We start from the raw sequence: 19,002 nt of genomic DNA, 5'->3' as shown, positions 1-19,002 counted from the left end.
GCTAGGAGCCATCTCGACCTGGATTTCGACATCGATGGTCCATGATGTCTCACTTTATAAAGAGTGACAGTTTGTCGGCAATACTATCTAATAACTAAAACGCAGTTTAGATTTACACTGTACCATATATTTATTATAAGAACTCTTTGTTGAAGCTCAAGATTGGATTCTCATAAATTTAGCACGTGAATGGAGACCTGTATTATAGCATAGTCACGCTCAACAGAGTCAATCAATGAATATGCGACCTCAAAAAAGTGTGGCACAACGAATATGACAAAGTGTTGAATAACATCAGAACCTCTCTATCAGACACCCTTGGGACTGACAAGTACTGTCCTTAATAGAGAGGTGTCCTGATTACAGAGGTCAAATTGAATAGAACTGGCCAGATTGGCACAAAACCAATGTCATTAATAGAGAGAGTGACCTGCTTACAGAGGTGTCCGCGAGGAGATATGTTCTACCGTCTACTTGTGTTTGCCTTTTAGTCAACAATGCCAAAAGGTATTGTGATGAAACCTGAGGGAAATAAATCAGAAGAGAGATGAACTCCATTATGCACGCACTTAACGCCGACAATATGGCAAAATATCATGACTCTCGACGTCACCTTCCACCTCTTCAGAAATGCATGCCCTTTGGATTCAAAAGAGCTACTGCTCATCGGTGATTGGCTAACACCCGCGCAGTGTCAATAGTTTCAGGGCCTCGTTGCGGAATTTTAGTTCCTGGTTCAGAGGACAGGCAGGCCCAGTAAGAGACAAAGACAGGGCGGAGGTAGGAGCATTTCAAATATTGTTCTGATCAATTTTAACAACATTCGAATACACAAGCAACGTTTAGGTTCAAACGCTCAAAATCCACATTTCTAAATACTTTTCCGAAGCAATCTTTCAAAAAGAAACAAGTTTCATTTTAGAAATAATTCGTGACACTGATAGCAAAACTAGTGATGGAGCATATTTCAAATTTCTTCTTATTACATTACACATTTCGGGTCTTTTTCCTTAGAATTGCGGGTAAAATATAGTCGTTTGTCCATCAACGGTAAGATTAGTAAAACTACCAGCTGCCGCGCAAACATCTTCACAATGAGGACCAGGAGGGAACTTAAACTTTTCCATCTCTGTGTTGTGACCGGGATCGTCCTATTTTCAACTCCCGTGCCAAAATGTGATGCAGAGCCTTGGATAAAAGCTGCCAACTTCGATGAAGACGTCGTCATGTTGCGAAACAAGGGACTGAGGGTTAAGAGCTGGCAGACTTATTTGGACAACATACAATATCAGTCGGCGGATATTTCAACAGGTTCAAATCTGATCAAGAAGGTAAGCAAGAAAGACTACAGCTCTTTACATCGGTGAGCCTGTATATTTGTTGAGATCTTCATCAATTTGGCTCGAGAACTCTGATGCCTTGAAGCATCACCCTTTTCCATACACGTCCCCTCTTTTTACTCATTTGACACGCGCCAAAGGTCTGTTCTGTGGAACGTCTGATCAGCACAGGCAAAAGCTACATGCAAACCCCGCCCTCATCCTGAACGCAAGGGCCTTTCACGCGCTTACCGAGTGATGTGTGCAAGGGGAGGAGCTTGTAGCTGACCCTGGTATTAGAGGATGTCCTTCCCTCAGCTCATGGAAGATTGACGACGAGATCGATAATAATCTGTAAAAGATGTTCTAGCAGCGCGATAGGCGTGCTAACTACTAATAGAACCGCTCTTCTATATTTTTGACCTCCCTTCCAAAACTTGAAGGTTACACCCTGTGTGGGTAAATTCATAGTTCCAAACGAATTCAAAATACATCCACAGAAACTGCCTTGGACATGACGTGGACTTGGAGGACGTCAACATCCACGGTAAGGACCAACCGAGGTTTGGGAGAGACGTAAAAGAGTCGATATACATTCGAGTCAACTGTCCTGACCTCAACCGCGACGGTGGCCACCATAACCTCCCCAAAGTTTGGGAAAACATCCTTGAGTCACGTGCCGCCATCTGGTCAATATCACCGACGAAGCTTCCTGTTCGTAGTGAAAGCTTCGCGTAACCTAGGTCTCTCCTACTAAAACTCGTTTTGTGTTATGAATGAACAGTTTCAATTTGTTTGGAAATCTGATTTCCTTTATCGATTTAAGGTTGCGGGTACCATTAGCAGAAAGTCCAAGAGGCTAATCGATTCGATCAAGTTGCTGAAGACGGCAGTCGAAAAAGACTATGAAAATTTCACCGCCACACCGCATTTTAACAGATGCTGCCAAGTGACCAATCTTACATTTGACGCGCGATTTTTCACGGGTGTAAGTACTAATTAGAAAGGTTGTGAACTGTAGCAAGTCGGCCTCACTGTACCCGGGCCTCTGTGTGACAAGGCTTTAAACATTTACGCCCTTCCTTACTGTATGCGCCCTTCCTTCGTGCAGACTTGAAGTGGAGGAACATTAAGCCAGAGACCAGATCAATGGCATCCCATTTTGGCTCGTTCACAAACAGCAAAATGACAAAATGATGGAAGAAATTATCAACTGGTTGTGCTTGTAAATGTGAGAGGCGAAAGGCACGTGTAGCTCATAGGTCGCTTCGCTGAACATATAAAAAACACGACCTCCCATTAACGGCAGCCCTTCACAAATCAAACAAATTCACATAGCTATTAAACACGTTTCGACTGTTTCTGTCCATAAGGTTGACGTTGATACAGCATGCGATTTGATCTCTAAAGCTTCCGCTCTAAATAAGACATATCCCACCAAAGCAGTAATGGAGGTCATGAAAAAGAATCTACAGGAAGACCCAAGCATGAAATGGCAATACTTTGGAACGGAGGAAGGTATCTCAACGGTCTACCCGGCAAATAAGTACAGCAAACCATGTGGAATGTACGAGCCAAGAATCAGGTAGATATGCAGACTTTTGTCAGGAGAATATCCAAGTCAAAGAGCAGTTGTTTTAGTTCATAATTTCACACCTAGGTGGCCAAACCTGCTTTATTTAGTCCCGTCACCTTTACAAGAAATAGTTAAGCACCTTACTTATCACGACAAGAGTATCACTCTGCCCCCAAAATGTTGCCAATAGTAACCGCTTTAAGCTCGTAAAGAGATGATGAGAAAAACTGATTTTCTGTAGGCCATGGTACGTCGAAGCCGCAACACCGACCCAAAAGGATGTTGTCCTCGTGATTGACCACTCCTTTTCGATGAGACTACTGGCCGATCCAACGCAAAGTCAGGATCCCACCACACTCATGGACATTGCAAAGGAGGCGGCATCTGCTGTTTTGGACACCCTAGATCCGCATGACATGGTAAGTGAACTTAAAAGCAGGACATTTTTGTCGACGTCGTGCTGTTTCCGAGTTCACTTATCCAACGAGCGAGTAACCGCACTGGCGAGACACAACCTCGTCTGCCTCACTCATCTAGTTCTGCTGCTTTGCGCAAGAAGTCAAGAGTCGCCGCATAGGGCTTTGAAGCACCGTAGAAGCTGCACTGATAGATATTTCTGCCTCAGAGCAATACTGCTGTCCGAATCATCTTGATCCTTTGGTTTTATTTTCAAACAGTACTTGACCTGGTATCAATATGTGTTTTGATATTCCGCAACAGGTTGGAGTGGTGAAATTCAACGAAGAGGCTTCGACGCTCGCAGGGTGTTACAGCACGGGGCTGGCTCATGCTTCAGAACACAATATCAAGACTCTCAAGACGTTCGTCCAGGGTCTCAACCCAAGTGGCGGCACGTCTTACCTTAAGGCACTGAATAAGGCGTTCGATTTCTTTGACGCCAAAGCAAGCGCTGGGAATACTGGTGAGCAGACACATTCCTTTTGAGCTTGTCTACCACACACTCCGGACGCAGTGGACCGGTCGCGCCCCTCACCCTATGTCTATGAGCCAGTATGAAGAGGATGACGAAATGGACAGCCCCGGGAGTCTTACCACAGTGTGCCTGTTTTTATGGCGGGGTCAGTCTCCAAATCATGCCCCTGTTCTGGGGGACAGAGTGAAAATGGTCAGAGCCTTCGCTGGGATGTTTCCGACAGACAAAGGCAGGGTTTTGACAATGAGAAACCTGCCGACAAACTGTCTAAGTATTGAGTCAGCCCTGTTAATTTAAACAATCATTTAAGGAAAAAACGGAATCACGAATTTGGGCATGAAGATGATGACACTTTCTTTTTTCTGTTTTCACCAGAAAAGGTGATCCTATTTCTAACTGATGGCGAACCACAAGAGGGCCATCATAAAATCATCAAAGTAGTCAAGGAAAGGCAAACGGCATTGAACAACTCGGTTACTATCATGACCTATGGATTAGGCGCAGGTAAGGAGGCACATCATCCTCGGAGACCGTTGCGGTTCCAGTCATATCCCGCGTATATATCGGTGCATCGTTATTCCCGCTGTAGTGCATGAACAGGGTTTTGGGCACGTGATAGTTAGCATGACATTCCATCGATGGGTCATCGTTTGACATTAGAGTGTGACCAAGCATGGGCTGAATGAATATTGAAATTCTTATGATACACGTACATGTACTTCTATGTAATGATGTGTGGCCTATGCCTCTCTTCCAGATATCGGGGACGCGGCTACCCTGAAAGGAATGGCAAACGTCGCCACAAATAAGGTGCGTACTAAGTATATGAAAGTTTGTTTTTTTTAAATCTGAGCTTCAGGACCAAACCGAATGTTCACATTCTAGTTCATCCACGCTAGTAAATTATGCTAGTCAATCACTAAGAAGATACAAACGGCGAGACTTGGATATTGAGGTATTCGTACTAGCGTACATTTTGTCTCTTCCGGTTTTCTGAGGCAGATGAGAGCAAGTCATTTTATTGCTCTATTAAAAACTGGAGATGAACACTACCCAGAATGAGCATTATCAGAACTACATGTAGTGTTTTGTGATACCGAGCCATAGTTTATTTACAGAAAGGAACATTTACCCATGTGACGGACCCATCGAACCTTCGCAATAAAATGGCTTTCTTCTACAAGAAGTTCCAGACCACTGATACACAAAACATCTTATTCACCATCCCTTACTTTGATGCATTTGGTTTGGGTAAGTGCAAATGATCACCAGAGCGACAAAATATCCTATCACAAAGGAATAACAAGTGTAAAGCATTCACTTGAGAACTAACTTCATGGTGCGGGAAGAACTTAAAATGAAGTATCGTCTATACGATGGACAGGTAGTTTTTCTTACTCAATACAGAGAAAAGGAATAATCATAAGCATACATGCAAAATATCAGGCATCATCAAATTTGGTTTTGGACTGTTTTTCCAGGTATGGTGACGACTCTGGCCGACCCAGCATACCACAATGGCCGGTTAATTGGGGTCATAGGCGTTGACCTTCCTCTCAATGATCTGTTCTCCGACTACCGTTTTGAACGCAATTACGTGTTTGTCATCGACCTGACTGGCCGGGCGTGGATCCACCCACTCTTGGCGAAGGCTACAGGGGACGAGTTGACTACTAATATCGATATTGGTGTGCTTGAGAGGAATAAGGAGGCAGAGGAGGTGATTGAGTCAATGAAACGGTTAGAGTAATTTTTGAGCATTCTGATCGTGTTCTGTTCTTTAATCCTAATTCATGTAAACTTGCTAGAATTGCAGATGTGGTCAAGTGTCGTTATAGATACAATGTTCACGTGGAGCTAATAATGTCCTAGTTGACAATCAGCCCTCACCTCAGTAAACATTTCCCATCAACGTTTGATGTTTTTCCTTTGACAGTTTCATATCTGTTTCATTTGTATTTGTGACTGTGTAGATACGGCTCGCCTTTTTTGACGACGTCGCTGTGGAAATTGGTTAAATTCATTACCAATGTTTTTGTCTAGTCTCTTTGATAATGGATGACACATGAGAGGTTGTCTCATTTTAGCGGAGAGAATGGCACCAAGGTATTAGTTTCTTACCACGTGCAGGCATTGGGTGATCCGTTTAGAGATGGCGTCGTCAGGCAGAATCTTAATTCAACTTATTACTGGACTAAGGTGAGTGAACCTTGCCTGCAATGGTGGTTTTTCTTGCTCCAAAGCATGCCAATCCTGAAGTTTAAACGTCTTGCAGGCCTAAATCATGTGATACAATGTGATATATCTTATTGCGGTCACCAAGCCTTTTCCTTACATGCTCCCTTCCCAATGCTCATCTGATATCTAAATCCTGTGGCAGTTCAGGTATTGACTGTGTTACACGTCTGTCACAAGACGTACGATACGGCCCATCCTTCTCCATGCATGTTCCCTTCCTATTGCTCAGTTGACCACCTTCCCTGCCTCATAGGTACATACGGGTTGCTTTTTCGTCAGTAAAGTTCTGATGCTAGCAAACTATTGTACTAAAGGTTAACTTGCTTGTGGTAAACGGATGCGGATGTCTTTATACTCATACCGTTTGCTGTTCCAGGTGGAGGGAATGAATTTATCTGTGTGTTTGGTGATGGCGAGCGGCGAAGACGAAGGCATCGTGGACGAAAATTCGCCGAACCTGAACAAGTCCGTGCCGTTTACCTACCATCGGTCAGACATCGAACCGCCTGAGAAACCTTGCAGACACTTCCAGAGAATCTCGGAAGGTCCGTTTTTACGCGTATTTGTTGTTTTGTATAAATTACCCCCCCCGCTTTCCGAAAAAGTTGGAAGATATTGTATTACCGTTCGCCGTCAGTCCGTATTTAAAATCGGTCCGAAAGTGATATCTTTCATGACTGATATGTTTGAGTACTGTGAGGGGATGTCTTGACGATGTCAACTTCATTTTATCTTTGCTGGTCTCAACAGGAATATCCACCGTATTGTCAACAGGTTAAACTGGTGCGGAATGACTAATTTGTAAAGTTTACATTTTACGACAAATATAGGCCCTACCCCGTACGAATTTATTATCATGTTTCCTTATGCAATCGTTTTTACCCAAACTCTAGAAAGAAGTGTGCTACAATTCAGTCCAGAATCGTTCAAGGAACCCGCCAAGTACCTCGAGACGAATGAGACAGCTAAGATGATTGAGGCCATGGAGAAATACTTGACATTTGCTTCGAATGACAACCCAGGATTCCTGGTGAGCAGTGATAAACATTTCAACAAAGTCTAAAAGATTCTGTGGTTACGTGCGGAGAGTTCCGGTCGTACTTGAAATAAGTTTATACTGCAATGGCGGGTCTCTGTATTCAAATCGTGACTGGGAGGGGTTGAGCTAAAAATGTAATCCCGAGCCTGAGGCGCTTTGGCCGGTTTGGGGGAGCGGAATTTCAACTCCACCCGACATTTCTCATCATTATAACATCCCTTGGAAGACGCTTTGATGAAGAATCACTGTGATCAATGATCCGTCTTCAGAAAAGCGCTTTACGCATTATTTTATGACACTAACTGACCATCATCATACTACCTAAAATTCTGAGTGTCAAAGCTCGGGGAGTTTGTGCATAACGAATTCTTTATTTTTTTTTCTAGGACGACATCCGGGCAACTGTTGCTATGACAAACCAAGCAGACGAGATTTGGCAGACGAACCGGAAGACGAAGGTGACCGATTTCATCGTATGGCGGTACATCGGAACGAACAATGGCATCATGAGGATCGTTCCCTCGGCAATGATTGCCAAGGCTTTCAATCCCGTGTACCGTTCATGGTGAGCGCAGTTCCCAAGTATACCGCTGTCGGAGTAGATTTTTACTGCGAGTTCGGTAAACTTAAAAGATTCACTAGACGGTTATAGCTATAAAGGGAGACTCTTATAATCACAAAAAACTGTAGTCGCAGAATTGAGGCAGACATAATGTCAAACTTTAATGCAAGAATACATTTTCTCTCTGCAGGTACACCCGCGCGGTCAGTCAGCCGGGCAAGAGCGTCTTCTCCACACCGTATCTCGACGTGGCTGGCGCCGGAATCGTGGTGACAATGAGTCAATCTCTCTACACTGGACGAAAGTAAGCCATCAACCTTCTTCAATATATCACAGTGACATAATGAAGGACCCTGCTAGAGCTTTAAGGATTGAAATTCGAAGCTGTGATTGCTTTTTTTCTTCATTTCAGCACCACCATACAAGCGCACTCGACCAATGACACCATCATAGGCGTACTCGGTATCGACTTTACCCTCGCCTACTTTTATAACCGATTGCAAGAAACATTCCCAACATGCCGGGAAGCCGGATTTGAGTAAGTAATCAACTTGCAATAATCATAATGATAATAATTACAGTGAAACATGCCGAGTTGTCGGATAGAACCAGGTCATATGATGGACAACAAACGGCCAATACCAAATGGAAGAACAACCGCCCTATATGATGACAACTACATGTACGGCGATCTCACCAGATGAGAGCAGGTCATCATATTCGACCTCCGAACCGGCCACTGCAGACTTCAGTCTGTTTGGTATTGGGAAGAACGACCTTTGCCCCTGCAACACCGAGCCAGCGACGGCCAACCACATTCTAAAGTTGTGGCCTGCACCAGGGACCAGCTTTATACCGTGACCAGGACGAATCAAAGACCGACTGTCAATCTGAAATTAAGAACACAGAATAAGAATTTTCTTTGTTCTTCCTTCATATCATATTTGCCTTTACATTTTGCAGATGTTACATAATTGACAATAGCGGCTATCTGGTCATCCACGAGGATTTCATTGAGGCAAAAACACTTGCTGTTCCTGAGATGGAAAATATGCATATCACTGTCAAGGTAGAATTTATGTTTCTGTATTAGTTAAGTAACCATATAACTATAGTAGCACACGGTGAGTAAAAAAGCATTTTCTCTTTGACTGCTTGGTAAGTTGGAAGGCCTACTATGAATAAACACGAATCTCGGTTGGTTGGGGAACCGATTCTCAAGGATGTCCTTAACCTGAATATTTCTCTTAATATCGAGTTCTGCCATATTTCCATTGAAGGATCCGGATCTTGCTCGAAGACTGATCAGTGGCGGTTATATGAAGGAACAAGGGTGTATCAACATCAAGAGAATGAGGGAGCAGGTCAGCTGGAAGGTAGGCAATATGACAATAAAACAGTTAAGGGGAATTCACTTAACGAGTATTTTCACAGCATTTGCATATGCAGATTTGATGTTGTCAGAAATGTCTCGTTTCACAAGTGTAATACATCGTAAATTCATGTATGTTTAGTTATCAAAAATGTCACATGTGTAATGAAGTTCACTGATCTGCTTTTCCAGGTCGACATCGGCCCCAAAATCGTCGTTGAGATGAAAGATTCAGATCCAAAGTATGAAGTGGCCTCCGTCCGAGCCAGCAACATCTTCCTGGTTGTCAAACAGTTGACAAACTCAGGCATTGCGACTCCTTGTTCTTGCATACCAAAGGTACGATAATGACCAAGCATACGATTGAAATCTTGATATACATGTACCTATTCAACCGCTTTTCGATCATTTTCTTCTTCTGTTATTCTTCTCCTCAATGTTGGTTCCCCCAGTCGAAATCGAGATCTTACTACCTGCATGCACTTTCACTTCCGGTCGTAAAGGCCAATCAAAAGTACTCAATGCAGCTTGCTGTGGTAAACATGCAGAACTCAGCATTTTTGGTTTGCCTAAATGAACGGAGTACTTGACGCTCAGCTTTCAACACAATATTTCGAAAAAGATACGTCAAAGAATGGTTTTATTTGGCTCAATCGTATATATCACATGCATTTGTCTTTGCCGTATCCAGCCACATGCTGATCTTTTTCAGAGCGCGGAGTCGGTGGAGAAGTACGAATGTAAAGCGGCGGGAAGTTGCCAGTGTCCATGCCACAACCACACGACTTATAAAGCTTGCGAAGACAAACTAGATATTAACAAGTAGGAGTCTTGCATTCAGTACAAACCAAAAAAAAATTCTTTGAACAAGATTTTAAGTCGAGTGTTGAAAAATCTAAGTTTGTTAATCAAGCATTTAATGAAATTGGTGAGAATAGCTTAGTTGCATCGCTTGGCCAGATGCAAAGGAAATTATTTCCTATATTGATATCTCTGATTTCACCAACAGCACGAGCTATAATGAAACAAAATCGCCCAGAAAATTGGTGAGAGCACAGGCAATGATAAAAAATTAGATCTCACATGTAATCTTCTTTTAAAAAGTAATTTTATTCGCAGCCGGACAAGTTTAACATCATTTCCTTTTGTAGCAGCTCTTACTGGACCTGCCCGCCCGGATCTCCAGCACTTGACATCCCACCTATCCCAACCAAGGAGAAGGAAATGGCCCTCAGTCTGGCATATTGCTACCAACAGAACTGTACTGGAAATATTAAAACGTAAGTTTGAAAACTTTTTATCATTGATAAAGCGAGTAACCTTATCTGGGCCAGATGGTAGGGTAGTAGGACTGTCAATTAATTCACCTATACTGGTGTGGTCCAGTGTTACTGCCTGACAGGCAGGGTACCACGCATGGTACGCCTCCTTTTCCGTACATGTCCCCGTCCTACTGCCCAGCAGACACATGTGCGGAGCATCCGCTGTATATACTGTCCTACACGGCCGTCAAGAGGGAGGATAAAAGGAAGAGGGTTTAAGACTTAATTCTTATCCCAACTAGCTCTCTGTATCTTAATGACAACAAAACTATCAGTGATACACTACTGCCCTTGGACGCACTCCAAGATGGATGTGGAAAAATAAAATCAAGCAAAATGGGAGATTTCTAGAGTTACAGACTCAAAGAAGTTAAGGAACTCTAAATACCTCCTTGTCCGTACATGGTTTTGACCTGTTGATCAAAGAATGCAAATGAAAGAATTACTGTAACTCTAACGTAGTTCAGTGTTAGTTTTGAACGATACAAGGTTTTTTCTCTGCACAGGACCTGCATGAGTCGAATGGGCTGCAGCTGGTGTAAGAGAGACAAGACAGGTGGGCTCCTGGACAAGCCGTACTGCGCCCCTCAACATGTTTGCTACTGGGGCATAGAGTGTATGCCTGATCCTTACGAACCGGAATCAAGTTCAAGCTGCCCAACAGCGACAACAGCGACAACACCGAGCACAAATACCACACAAGGTAAAGAAGAATTTTATATAGTTTCCCTTATTTTAATTTTATTGCAAGTTCGTTTGTGAGGAACTCGTAAACTCTATATTTTCTTCAACACTGTTTGATAATCTTGTTTAGGCTAGTACATTGTAAGGTGTGATGGTACAATTATAGCCCGGTACAGTTATAGCCTGTGTGCATTCGTGTGTACTGCCGCATGTTTTCTACACCCTATGGCTTAAATGAACCATGGCTATAATTGTACCACTTGACCTTACATGTACATTTAAGTTTAGGCTCAAACCAGAGCATGAACATGACATTTTCTTCTTCCTTCGACTACATCAGGGTAAAACATCTCTCATTCTGTTTGGTATTGTGTTCCGAGTCTTTTTATTCTCTTTTACAGCTCCCCTTGGTCTAATCGTTGGCTGTACAGTTGGAGGAGTTGTGTTCATTGTTGGTATAATTGTGATGGTTGTCTTGCTGGTCAGGTGTCGTCAGGGGAAGACAGCATGTCCTGCAAGATCTCCAAGTGGCCCGAATGCATCAACAATGACCAGGATGGCCCGAGGAGACAGCATACAATCAGGACTTGACAACCCGCACATGCGTGACTGCCCTGATGTGGCCAACGTTGAACCGAAGTATATCAGTATGTTGAGCTTTGACCCTCCGGCCTCGGCTGACATGGTAGACGAATCGGGAATGGAGGCGAACTATGGGGAAGTGAATTATGAATGGTAGGCAACTGAAAATTTGGACCTGCCAAGTCGGGTATTTTCGGAAGTAGAATGTCGTGAGACTTCCGGTGTTATTATCCAATCTGAAACTCATTCTGCATCACCGCTGTAGTAATTAAAAATACACGAATCAGAAGGCCTATTTTGGTTAGCGCCACGTCGTCAGCTTTACTCCTCAAACTGTCTAGTAGTGAGCGAGGTCAAAAACTTGAGGGCAACGATTTTTTGGTCAGAATTTAGCTGAATTAATCTCTCGGAAATATCTATATATATACACATTATGGCGGAAAGCATCAATTCAAGATAATGTAACAAGAAAGAAAAATCGTGTAACGTAATGTAGCTGCAAAGAAGGAAAATGGAGTATAATGGCCGTTCTACCACCACCTTTGGCCACCTTTGCCCATTACACTTTGCTAAGCGGTCACCTGGAGCTAACACCAACAGCTTAGGTCTTCATCGAGTTATCATAGTACCACATTTGAAGGGGAGAAGATACTTTTTTATGGTGTAGTGTTATTTATTCAAGATGTAAAGTAGTTATCACTAAACGATGGCGGGGCTATTACTGACTTTAATTGAAAGGTGCCGTATAACGCGAAGGTACGAAAGGTATTAGTGATAACAAGTTTTGAATAACTCTGCCCTCGTTAGTCCAATGTAAAGTGAACTTGCCACCCCAGGAAATGAGAAATTCTCCATATTTGACTTCATGGATATTAATAACAAACAGAATGTACTTCAGATATACATGTATATATATTTATGTTAATTTATGCGTATAACAGGTTTTCTAAACATTTTTTATTCATAGTATTTCTACATTTTATGATATTGTGACGCTCATCTCTTTAAATCCGATCTCTGCCACGGTTTAAAGGGCATGCGCATGTCAAGGGCAGCATTTCTGTATATAAGCCTATTCGACAGTAAAGATACCAATAAAAACATTACGATGTTGTCTTTACTGTATCACCACCAATACATATCCAATGGTGGTCTCGTCTCAAACGTTCGATTGGCGTCAGGGAACATGGAATGGAGACGATTCGCCATCTAGCGTGTAGATCGTGAATCAATATTTGCCCGGGAGCGCCGGAAGTTCGTGCCAATTCTTCATTATCAGATTGAAGGCTTTAAGTATATCAGACGCCCTATCTTGGTAAATCGGACTTCTCCATGTATATCATAAACATCAATGGCGTTATATAGTCAAGCCTTGGTCCTTTTCCTGATAGTACTGTCAAGTTCTGGTGTTTTTACCGCAAGTTTAAAACAGGTAAAAGTGTATTCATAAAGGTTTTATGATCATTAGTGAGTTTCAGGTCTTGATCCGGGAACGAAAACAATAAGCGTGTTTTTTCCCTCTTTGGTTGTCGTGTAGAGTAAATGGTTTTCTGATATTGTTTCAAGCAAAAACTCATTACTTTGAAGTAATAACATTCAAACTGTTACATTGCATTTTTAACGAGAGGCAATGCGTAATACCTGCCGTCAAAATGCCACCTCGTTCTGGGACCAAAAACTCAGGCGACCTTTGCACTGCCAGTCACTGTATAATATTACATGACGGAGACCCAGGCGGCTTTTGGCACCGTCAGTCACTGTATGACACTGCATTACGGAGACTCAGGCGGCTTTTACACTGTCAGTCACTGTATAAAATACTGCATGACGGTGACCCATGGCCAGGCGGCTTTTACACTGTCAGCCAAGGTATATCAAACCGGGTACTGCATGACTGAGACCAAGGCGGTCGCTTTTACACTGTCAGTCACTGTATAACACTGCATGACGGAGGGTACCCAGGCGGCGTTTACACTGACAGTCACTGTATAACACTGCATGACGGAGGGTACCCAGGCGGCTTTTACACTGACAGTCACTGTATAACACTGCATGACTGAGACCAAGGCAGCCGCTTTTACACTGTCAGTCACTGTATAACACTGCATGACGGAGGGTACCCAGGCGGCTTTTACACTGTCAGTCACTGTATAACACTGCATGACGGAGGGTGCGCAGGTGGCTTTTACACAGTCAGTCACTGTATAACACTGCATGACGGAGGGTACCCAGGCGGCTTTTACACTGACAGTCACTGTATAACACTGCATGACGGAGGGTACCCAGGCGGCTTTTACACTGACAGTCACTGTATAACACTGCATGACGGAGGGTACCCAGGCGGCTTTTACACTGTCAGTCACTGTATAACACTGCATGACGGAGGGTACCCAGGCGGCTTTTACACTGTCAGTCACTGTATAACACTGCATGACGGAGGGTACCCAGGCGGCTTTTACACTGTCAGTCACTGTATAACACTGCATGACGGAGGGTACCCAGGCGGCTTTTACACTGTCAGTCACTGTATAACACTGCATGACGGAGGGTACCCAGGCGGCTTTTACACTGTCAGTCACTGTATAACACTGCATGACGGAGGGAACCCAGGCCGCTTTTACAATGTCATTCACTGTATAACACTGCATGGCATTTGGCTTTGCAGAACAAATATGACAGCGACGAGGAAGAACAGATCAATCTTCACGTCAAGAAAGTCCACATCATATTTATGAATCATCTAGGTAAGAGCTCTTAGTAAAATGGGGCTGGCGTTGGGGCGGTGTGTTGTGTGTGCGTATGTGGGGGGCCGGGGGGCATGTATCTATTATGACTTGGCCATAATGTGGCAAATATGGCAAGGAGAACAAGTCGATAAAAAATCTCCTTCCATGCCAAATAGTTTTGTCAAATATTCGCTCCTTCTTACGCATTGGAACATGAACAACGTCAACATAATCGATGGCCGGGACTTAAACTCGTTTTGACTTTTCATCAGATGCAGGTTTCACCGACTACATCGACAATGTCATCAACCTCTACTTCACTCAGTACTTCACGCAGGCTGTCCAGCGTGCTGCAGAGCTTGCTGAGGGGGATTACGTCGAGACCTTCCGCTACACGACCCACCCGTGGCTGGTCAGCATGTACCTGGACTGTCCGAAGCACATCCATCTCCTCCCTGGTGATAAAGTGAAGGTATATCTTTATAACTGGGTTTGAAAGTTGACACTGGGTGGTGAGGATTTTTTACATAAAGGGAAACGTGGTTAAAATAGCTCATCTCCCAGGTTATTAAGCCACCTGGCACCGATCAAAAAGCATATCTATGCTTGTATTTATCCATAAGATTTTGAATTATATTTGATAGAACGGCGACCAAAATAACATTTTGTTATCGACATGGGCCACTTTCTTTAGTTCGTATCTTTTAAATTGAGATAATAGGGAGGTCACACTAGGGTATGACCGTTTTGTTAATCCGCTTTGATTGTCAATACATATCAAATCCACGTCGATAATGTGATTCGAGACAGGCACAAACCGGTGTTACAGATCAGAAATGATAGTCCCCAGGGATTGCACGGTGTTTGGTGTTACCGATCCTTGTGTTGTATGAATTACTTGAAAGTACCATAGACCATCACAACCTCGGTCATGCATATGGTCAACAACTTAGTGCAGAATTAATCGTGCAAGCAATTTATAAGTAAAAGCTTCCCCATGATTATGATTTGCCACAGTAAGAAATTACCAAGAATAAGATTAATCTTAGCAACATTTGCTGCAGATGTAGAGAAGTGTTCTCACATTTTGTACCAGCATGGAACTAACACATCCGTTTCTCCTAAAAAATTTCATTACAGTGCCCATCTGCTGAAGATATTGAGGTATTCACGCAGGCGGTCAAGCTTGGTTTCATCACGTGGCATGCTGGACCAATGAACATGCAGTATGAGTTCCTAGACGGAGCGCTCCTTGCCCACGCCTTCAACCTCACTCTTAGTCTCGATGCGAGGTTTAACATCACCAGGAAATACAGGACACTCAGTCAGAGAGATGTACCAGGTGTGTATACATTCTTTCAGGGGGCGGGTAATTCCAAGTGCGGGCGATGATTCTAAGTAGGGAACTAAAACTTGCCAGGGGTATGATACATTATCATGATGTTAAGTGGAGTCAAGCGGAGTTAGTTTGTGACAAAATTTCGACTTCCATTCGTTACGTAGGTACCCGAGACGGCAGTTGAGCGAAAGGAAGAGAATATGTATGGAGAAGGAGGGGATATTACGCTGCACTTTATTGTGCATTGAGGCAGTGTACCGCACACAAGAAACGTGCCACTTGTGTCACCGACGTAAGCTTACAATGTAATGAATGAAGGCTCAGCAATATTTGGAGAAGGAGGAGGAAAAAGATAGAAAGCACACAATTCACAAATTTTACTACTTTTCAGGAATGACCCAGGCAGTGATACCGGTCCTCGTCAAGCAAGGCATTGCTGCTATCACTGTTGGCGTCAATGCTGCCACGTCACCACCTGCAGTCCCCAGGATATTTAACTGGGAATACAATGGGCAGAGTGTTCTCGCCATGTGGCACCCGGGTGAGTAAAATCGCCGACTTGAAGAAAATAAACTTTTAAATCGATACATTGGATATTCGTTCTAATGTTAAATCTAAGAAACTTATACTTCACAAAAGTACATAAAAGTGATATTGAACAACAGAAACATGATAATGACAAGTACATACAGGTATACACATCGCCCGTACGGCTTTACGTTCAAGAAACTACACTTGCAATGCGTTTGCGCTAACTCGCGTTTCCTCACATTGCACGCCATGACCTTCACCTTAACCTTTCCCCTTTTCCAGGTGGCTATCCAAACAACCCAGGACGAAACCCCAAGTCTCCGGGCGGTCTCTCGGCAAAGGACTGCGTGACAGTGGATGGATTTGATGAGGCCATGTGCTTCGCCTTCAGATCTGATAACCAGGGCCCACCACAGTCAATGGAGGTGAGAAGGCAACTTTACTCTTACAGGGACATTGTTGTAAAGTGGCCAAACTGCACTCTGCAAATGATTTTCAAGGTTATATGACTGGCCGTGAAATATTTAAACATCGTCGTCGCCAACTTCCCCTCGTCGTTATCAATCCTCCTCCTAATATCCACCTCACAGCTCCTAACAAGTCGGGGCGTTCTTTCGTTCATCAGACTTTCAAAAAATCAAGGCAGCGGTTTTTTCTCGTTTCAGGAAATCTTCGGATACTATGAAATTCTTCGCCGGCAATTCCCAAACGCTAAACTTGGCGCCTCGTCCCTGGAAGACTTCACTGCAGCTGTCATGTCAGCAAATATTAAGCTGCCAACGATCAGGAACGAGATAGGAGACACGTGGATTCAGGGCATCCAATCAGACCCCAGAAAGGTCGCCGAGATGAGAGCTGTGATGAGGGGCAGGGCAGAATGTATCCAGAACGGTAAAGTTCATTTGTTTTATTTGGGCGAGGGCCGTGATATGATGCTAAACAAGAATCTTTTTTTCTCTAACATCTTTGGAAGAAAGCCTACCTAAAAAATGTTGTCTTATTTATTGCAAGAGAACTCGCCATCGCGCTTCGAATTCGGGATGAGGGAAACGTGTTTGGAGACGGCGGAGAAGGAGACTGTACACGCAATATACAAATGTATTGTATTCATTCAAATGTTTTCATTCAATCCGTCGTTTCTAGGCATGTGCTCGTACGAGGATCCCCGCTTCTTCAACTCGAGCCGTCTGCTGTTGAAAACGGGGGAGCACACGTGGGGTTATCACGGACTCTCCGATCAGATCAACTGGGACAACACCGCCTTTCAGACAGTCAAGAACTGTGAGTTTTTATATCATTTTCAGACATTTATTTGCTATTCTTATTGATTTTCTCTCAAAGGGATCTCGGAGAGTTTCAGAGCCATCAGCACAGGGTTCATTTTTCGTCGCTGGTGTACATGCATTTACTATCGCCCTTTTGAAAAAGCACTAGATAGGTTATTTTACGGCAAAGTACGGTTCCCTCTTTTGAATTGTCACTATTTCAGACAAAAGAATATTTAGCATGAAAAATTAGTGTTTTCCGGATTTAGGTTTGCAACAATTACATAGATAGGCGCCTGACGAAATTACCCATTTTCCCACAGCAACTGAATTCAAAAACAACACTCTCGGATGGATGGCCCAGCGTCAATTCACTTATCTGGCAGTGGACGCACTGTCAGACCATCCATTGGCTGAGAATATCACCAAAGAGTTTGACGACATGAAGCCTTCCAAACCCGACCTCACCGGTAAGAAACAACGACGAGACCAGTCTAGAGACCGATGAACGTTCCTCCGACTATTCCTAATGAAGTTTCATTCAGAATTAAGACTCTCGGGCAGTCAATTACGTGGTCCTATTCGTCTCTTCTCATTGACTGCCCCAGATGGTGGAAACATTGGTGGACGACAGGACGAGACCGGTCCACTGCCTCCGGATTTTATTTGGAAAGAATTGGACTTACCCGTAGGATGCACGAGAGAGTTGGTTACAAAAATCCTAAGCGACACCATTCGCCTGCCCGAAGATTGCAATCCGTGCTCTTGCATCCGACATTCCATTCATTATTTTTGCTCTACGCTACTTTCAGACTACCACTCGGACACAATCCTTCTTTACAAGTGCTCAAACGGTATCCAAGTTGGCTTTGACGAAACGACCGGTTCTCTTAATCAAGTAGCTGATCCCCTCAAACAGGTAACAACTCCCGCTTTGAAGAGACACGATATGTTATCAATATGTAGACACCAAAGAACCGCATAGACCACCATCTCAGAAGCACGACGAGTCGAATTTTGACATAAAAATCAGAATGATATGGTCCTAATCTACTAGAATAGAATCCATGATGAAATATGATTTCGAAGACACCAGCCGTCATGCACTGGATCCAATTACCTGTTTTTTTGCTAGATCGAATGGGCTTCTGATAAGAACGGGCTAGCAAAGTTCCACTACAACACGTACAACCAGACAGACTTCGACGCCATGCAGACGGCTTATATCAATGATGGCTGGTTTGACCTCGGGATCGACAAACCTAACATAACCCAGAATGCGCACCCAGAGAGCAAGGTTTGGGAGCCAACTTTGGCAGAGTTTTACAGGAAGAAAGGAGGTAAGGCAGTACTCCCTGTAGATTCACCTCAAGTGTTCCATTAGAATCATACAACTTCATTCAATGGAATTTTATTTCATTATAATAATGTAGCTGCAAGAGGTACCAATGTGTTCGTGTGATGTCATGATTTTGTCTACCGATTTTCCCCGTTTTTCATTGCAGACAGTGAT

The 19,002-nt window shown here is 43.5% G+C and overlaps 2 protein-coding genes across 3 annotated transcripts; both read left to right on the top strand.

The window, feature by feature from the left end:
- Positions 1–701: 701 nt before the first annotated feature.
- LOC135492372 (VWFA and cache domain-containing protein 1-like) lies at positions 702–12,739 on the top strand. 2 transcript variants are annotated; one of them, XM_064778814.1, is made up of 23 exons: positions 702–780; positions 1,015–1,331; positions 2,146–2,307; positions 2,693–2,904; positions 3,137–3,314; positions 3,616–3,817; positions 4,205–4,333; positions 4,587–4,639; positions 4,948–5,080; positions 5,311–5,569; positions 5,917–6,028; positions 6,444–6,612; positions 6,961–7,097; positions 7,493–7,671; positions 7,859–7,972; positions 8,081–8,206; positions 8,632–8,737; positions 8,949–9,044; positions 9,233–9,379; positions 9,753–9,862; positions 10,192–10,320; positions 10,869–11,065; positions 11,448–12,739. In XM_064778814.1, exons 2-23 carry the CDS (start codon positions 1,095–1,097, stop codon positions 11,783–11,785), a joined length of 3,525 nt encoding a protein of 1,174 aa, XP_064634884.1. In that variant the 5' UTR covers positions 702–780; positions 1,015–1,094; the 3' UTR covers positions 11,786–12,739. The 2 variants fall into 2 exon arrangements, with proteins under 2 accessions (XP_064634884.1, XP_064634885.1); XM_064778815.1 differs by lacking the exon at positions 702–780 and having other exon boundaries at positions 789–1,331; positions 10,195–10,320.
- A 240-nt stretch (positions 12,740–12,979) lies between these two features.
- On the top strand, positions 12,980–18,873 carry LOC135492532 (uncharacterized). Its single transcript, XM_064779049.1, has 11 exons — positions 12,980–13,060; positions 14,294–14,372; positions 14,627–14,826; positions 15,495–15,696; positions 16,085–16,234; positions 16,507–16,649; positions 16,890–17,115; positions 17,368–17,505; positions 17,813–17,959; positions 18,302–18,408; positions 18,625–18,873. The coding sequence occupies exons 1-11, from the start codon at positions 12,980–12,982 to the stop codon at positions 18,871–18,873; spliced, it is 1,722 nt and encodes a 573-aa protein (XP_064635119.1).
- The last annotated feature ends 129 nt before the right edge of the window (positions 18,874–19,002 follow it).

The sequence above is a fragment of the Lineus longissimus genome, chromosome 8, assembly GCF_910592395.1.
Source record: "Lineus longissimus chromosome 8, tnLinLong1.2, whole genome shotgun sequence".
NCBI lineage: Eukaryota > Metazoa > Nemertea > Pilidiophora > Heteronemertea > Lineidae > Lineus > Lineus longissimus.
This window is presented reverse-complemented; position numbering and strand designations above follow the sequence as displayed.

What these genes read in the sequence shown, in the direction of transcription:
- LOC135492372 (XM_064778814.1), top strand. Translation starts at nt 1,095, where the DNA reads ATGAGGACCAGGAGGGAACTTAAACTTTTCCATCTCTGTGTTGTGACC. An exon ending in CCCTAGATCCGCATGACATG is followed by an intron (nt 3,315 to 3,615) that starts GTAAGTGAACTT and finishes ATTCCGCAACAG; the next exon opens with GTTGGAGTGGTGAAATTCAA. An exon ending in CTTCCAGAGAATCTCGGAAG is followed by an intron (nt 6,613 to 6,960) that starts GTCCGTTTTTAC and finishes CCCAAACTCTAG; the next exon opens with AAAGAAGTGTGCTACAATTC.
- LOC135492532 (XM_064779049.1), top strand. Translation starts at nt 12,980, where the DNA reads ATGGCGTTATATAGTCAAGCCTTGGTCCTTTTCCTGATAGTACTGTCA. An exon ending in CATATTTATGAATCATCTAG is followed by an intron (nt 14,373 to 14,626) that starts GTAAGAGCTCTT and finishes ACTTTTCATCAG; the next exon opens with ATGCAGGTTTCACCGACTAC. An exon ending in TCCCTGGTGATAAAGTGAAG is followed by an intron (nt 14,827 to 15,494) that starts GTATATCTTTAT and finishes ATTTCATTACAG; the next exon opens with TGCCCATCTGCTGAAGATAT.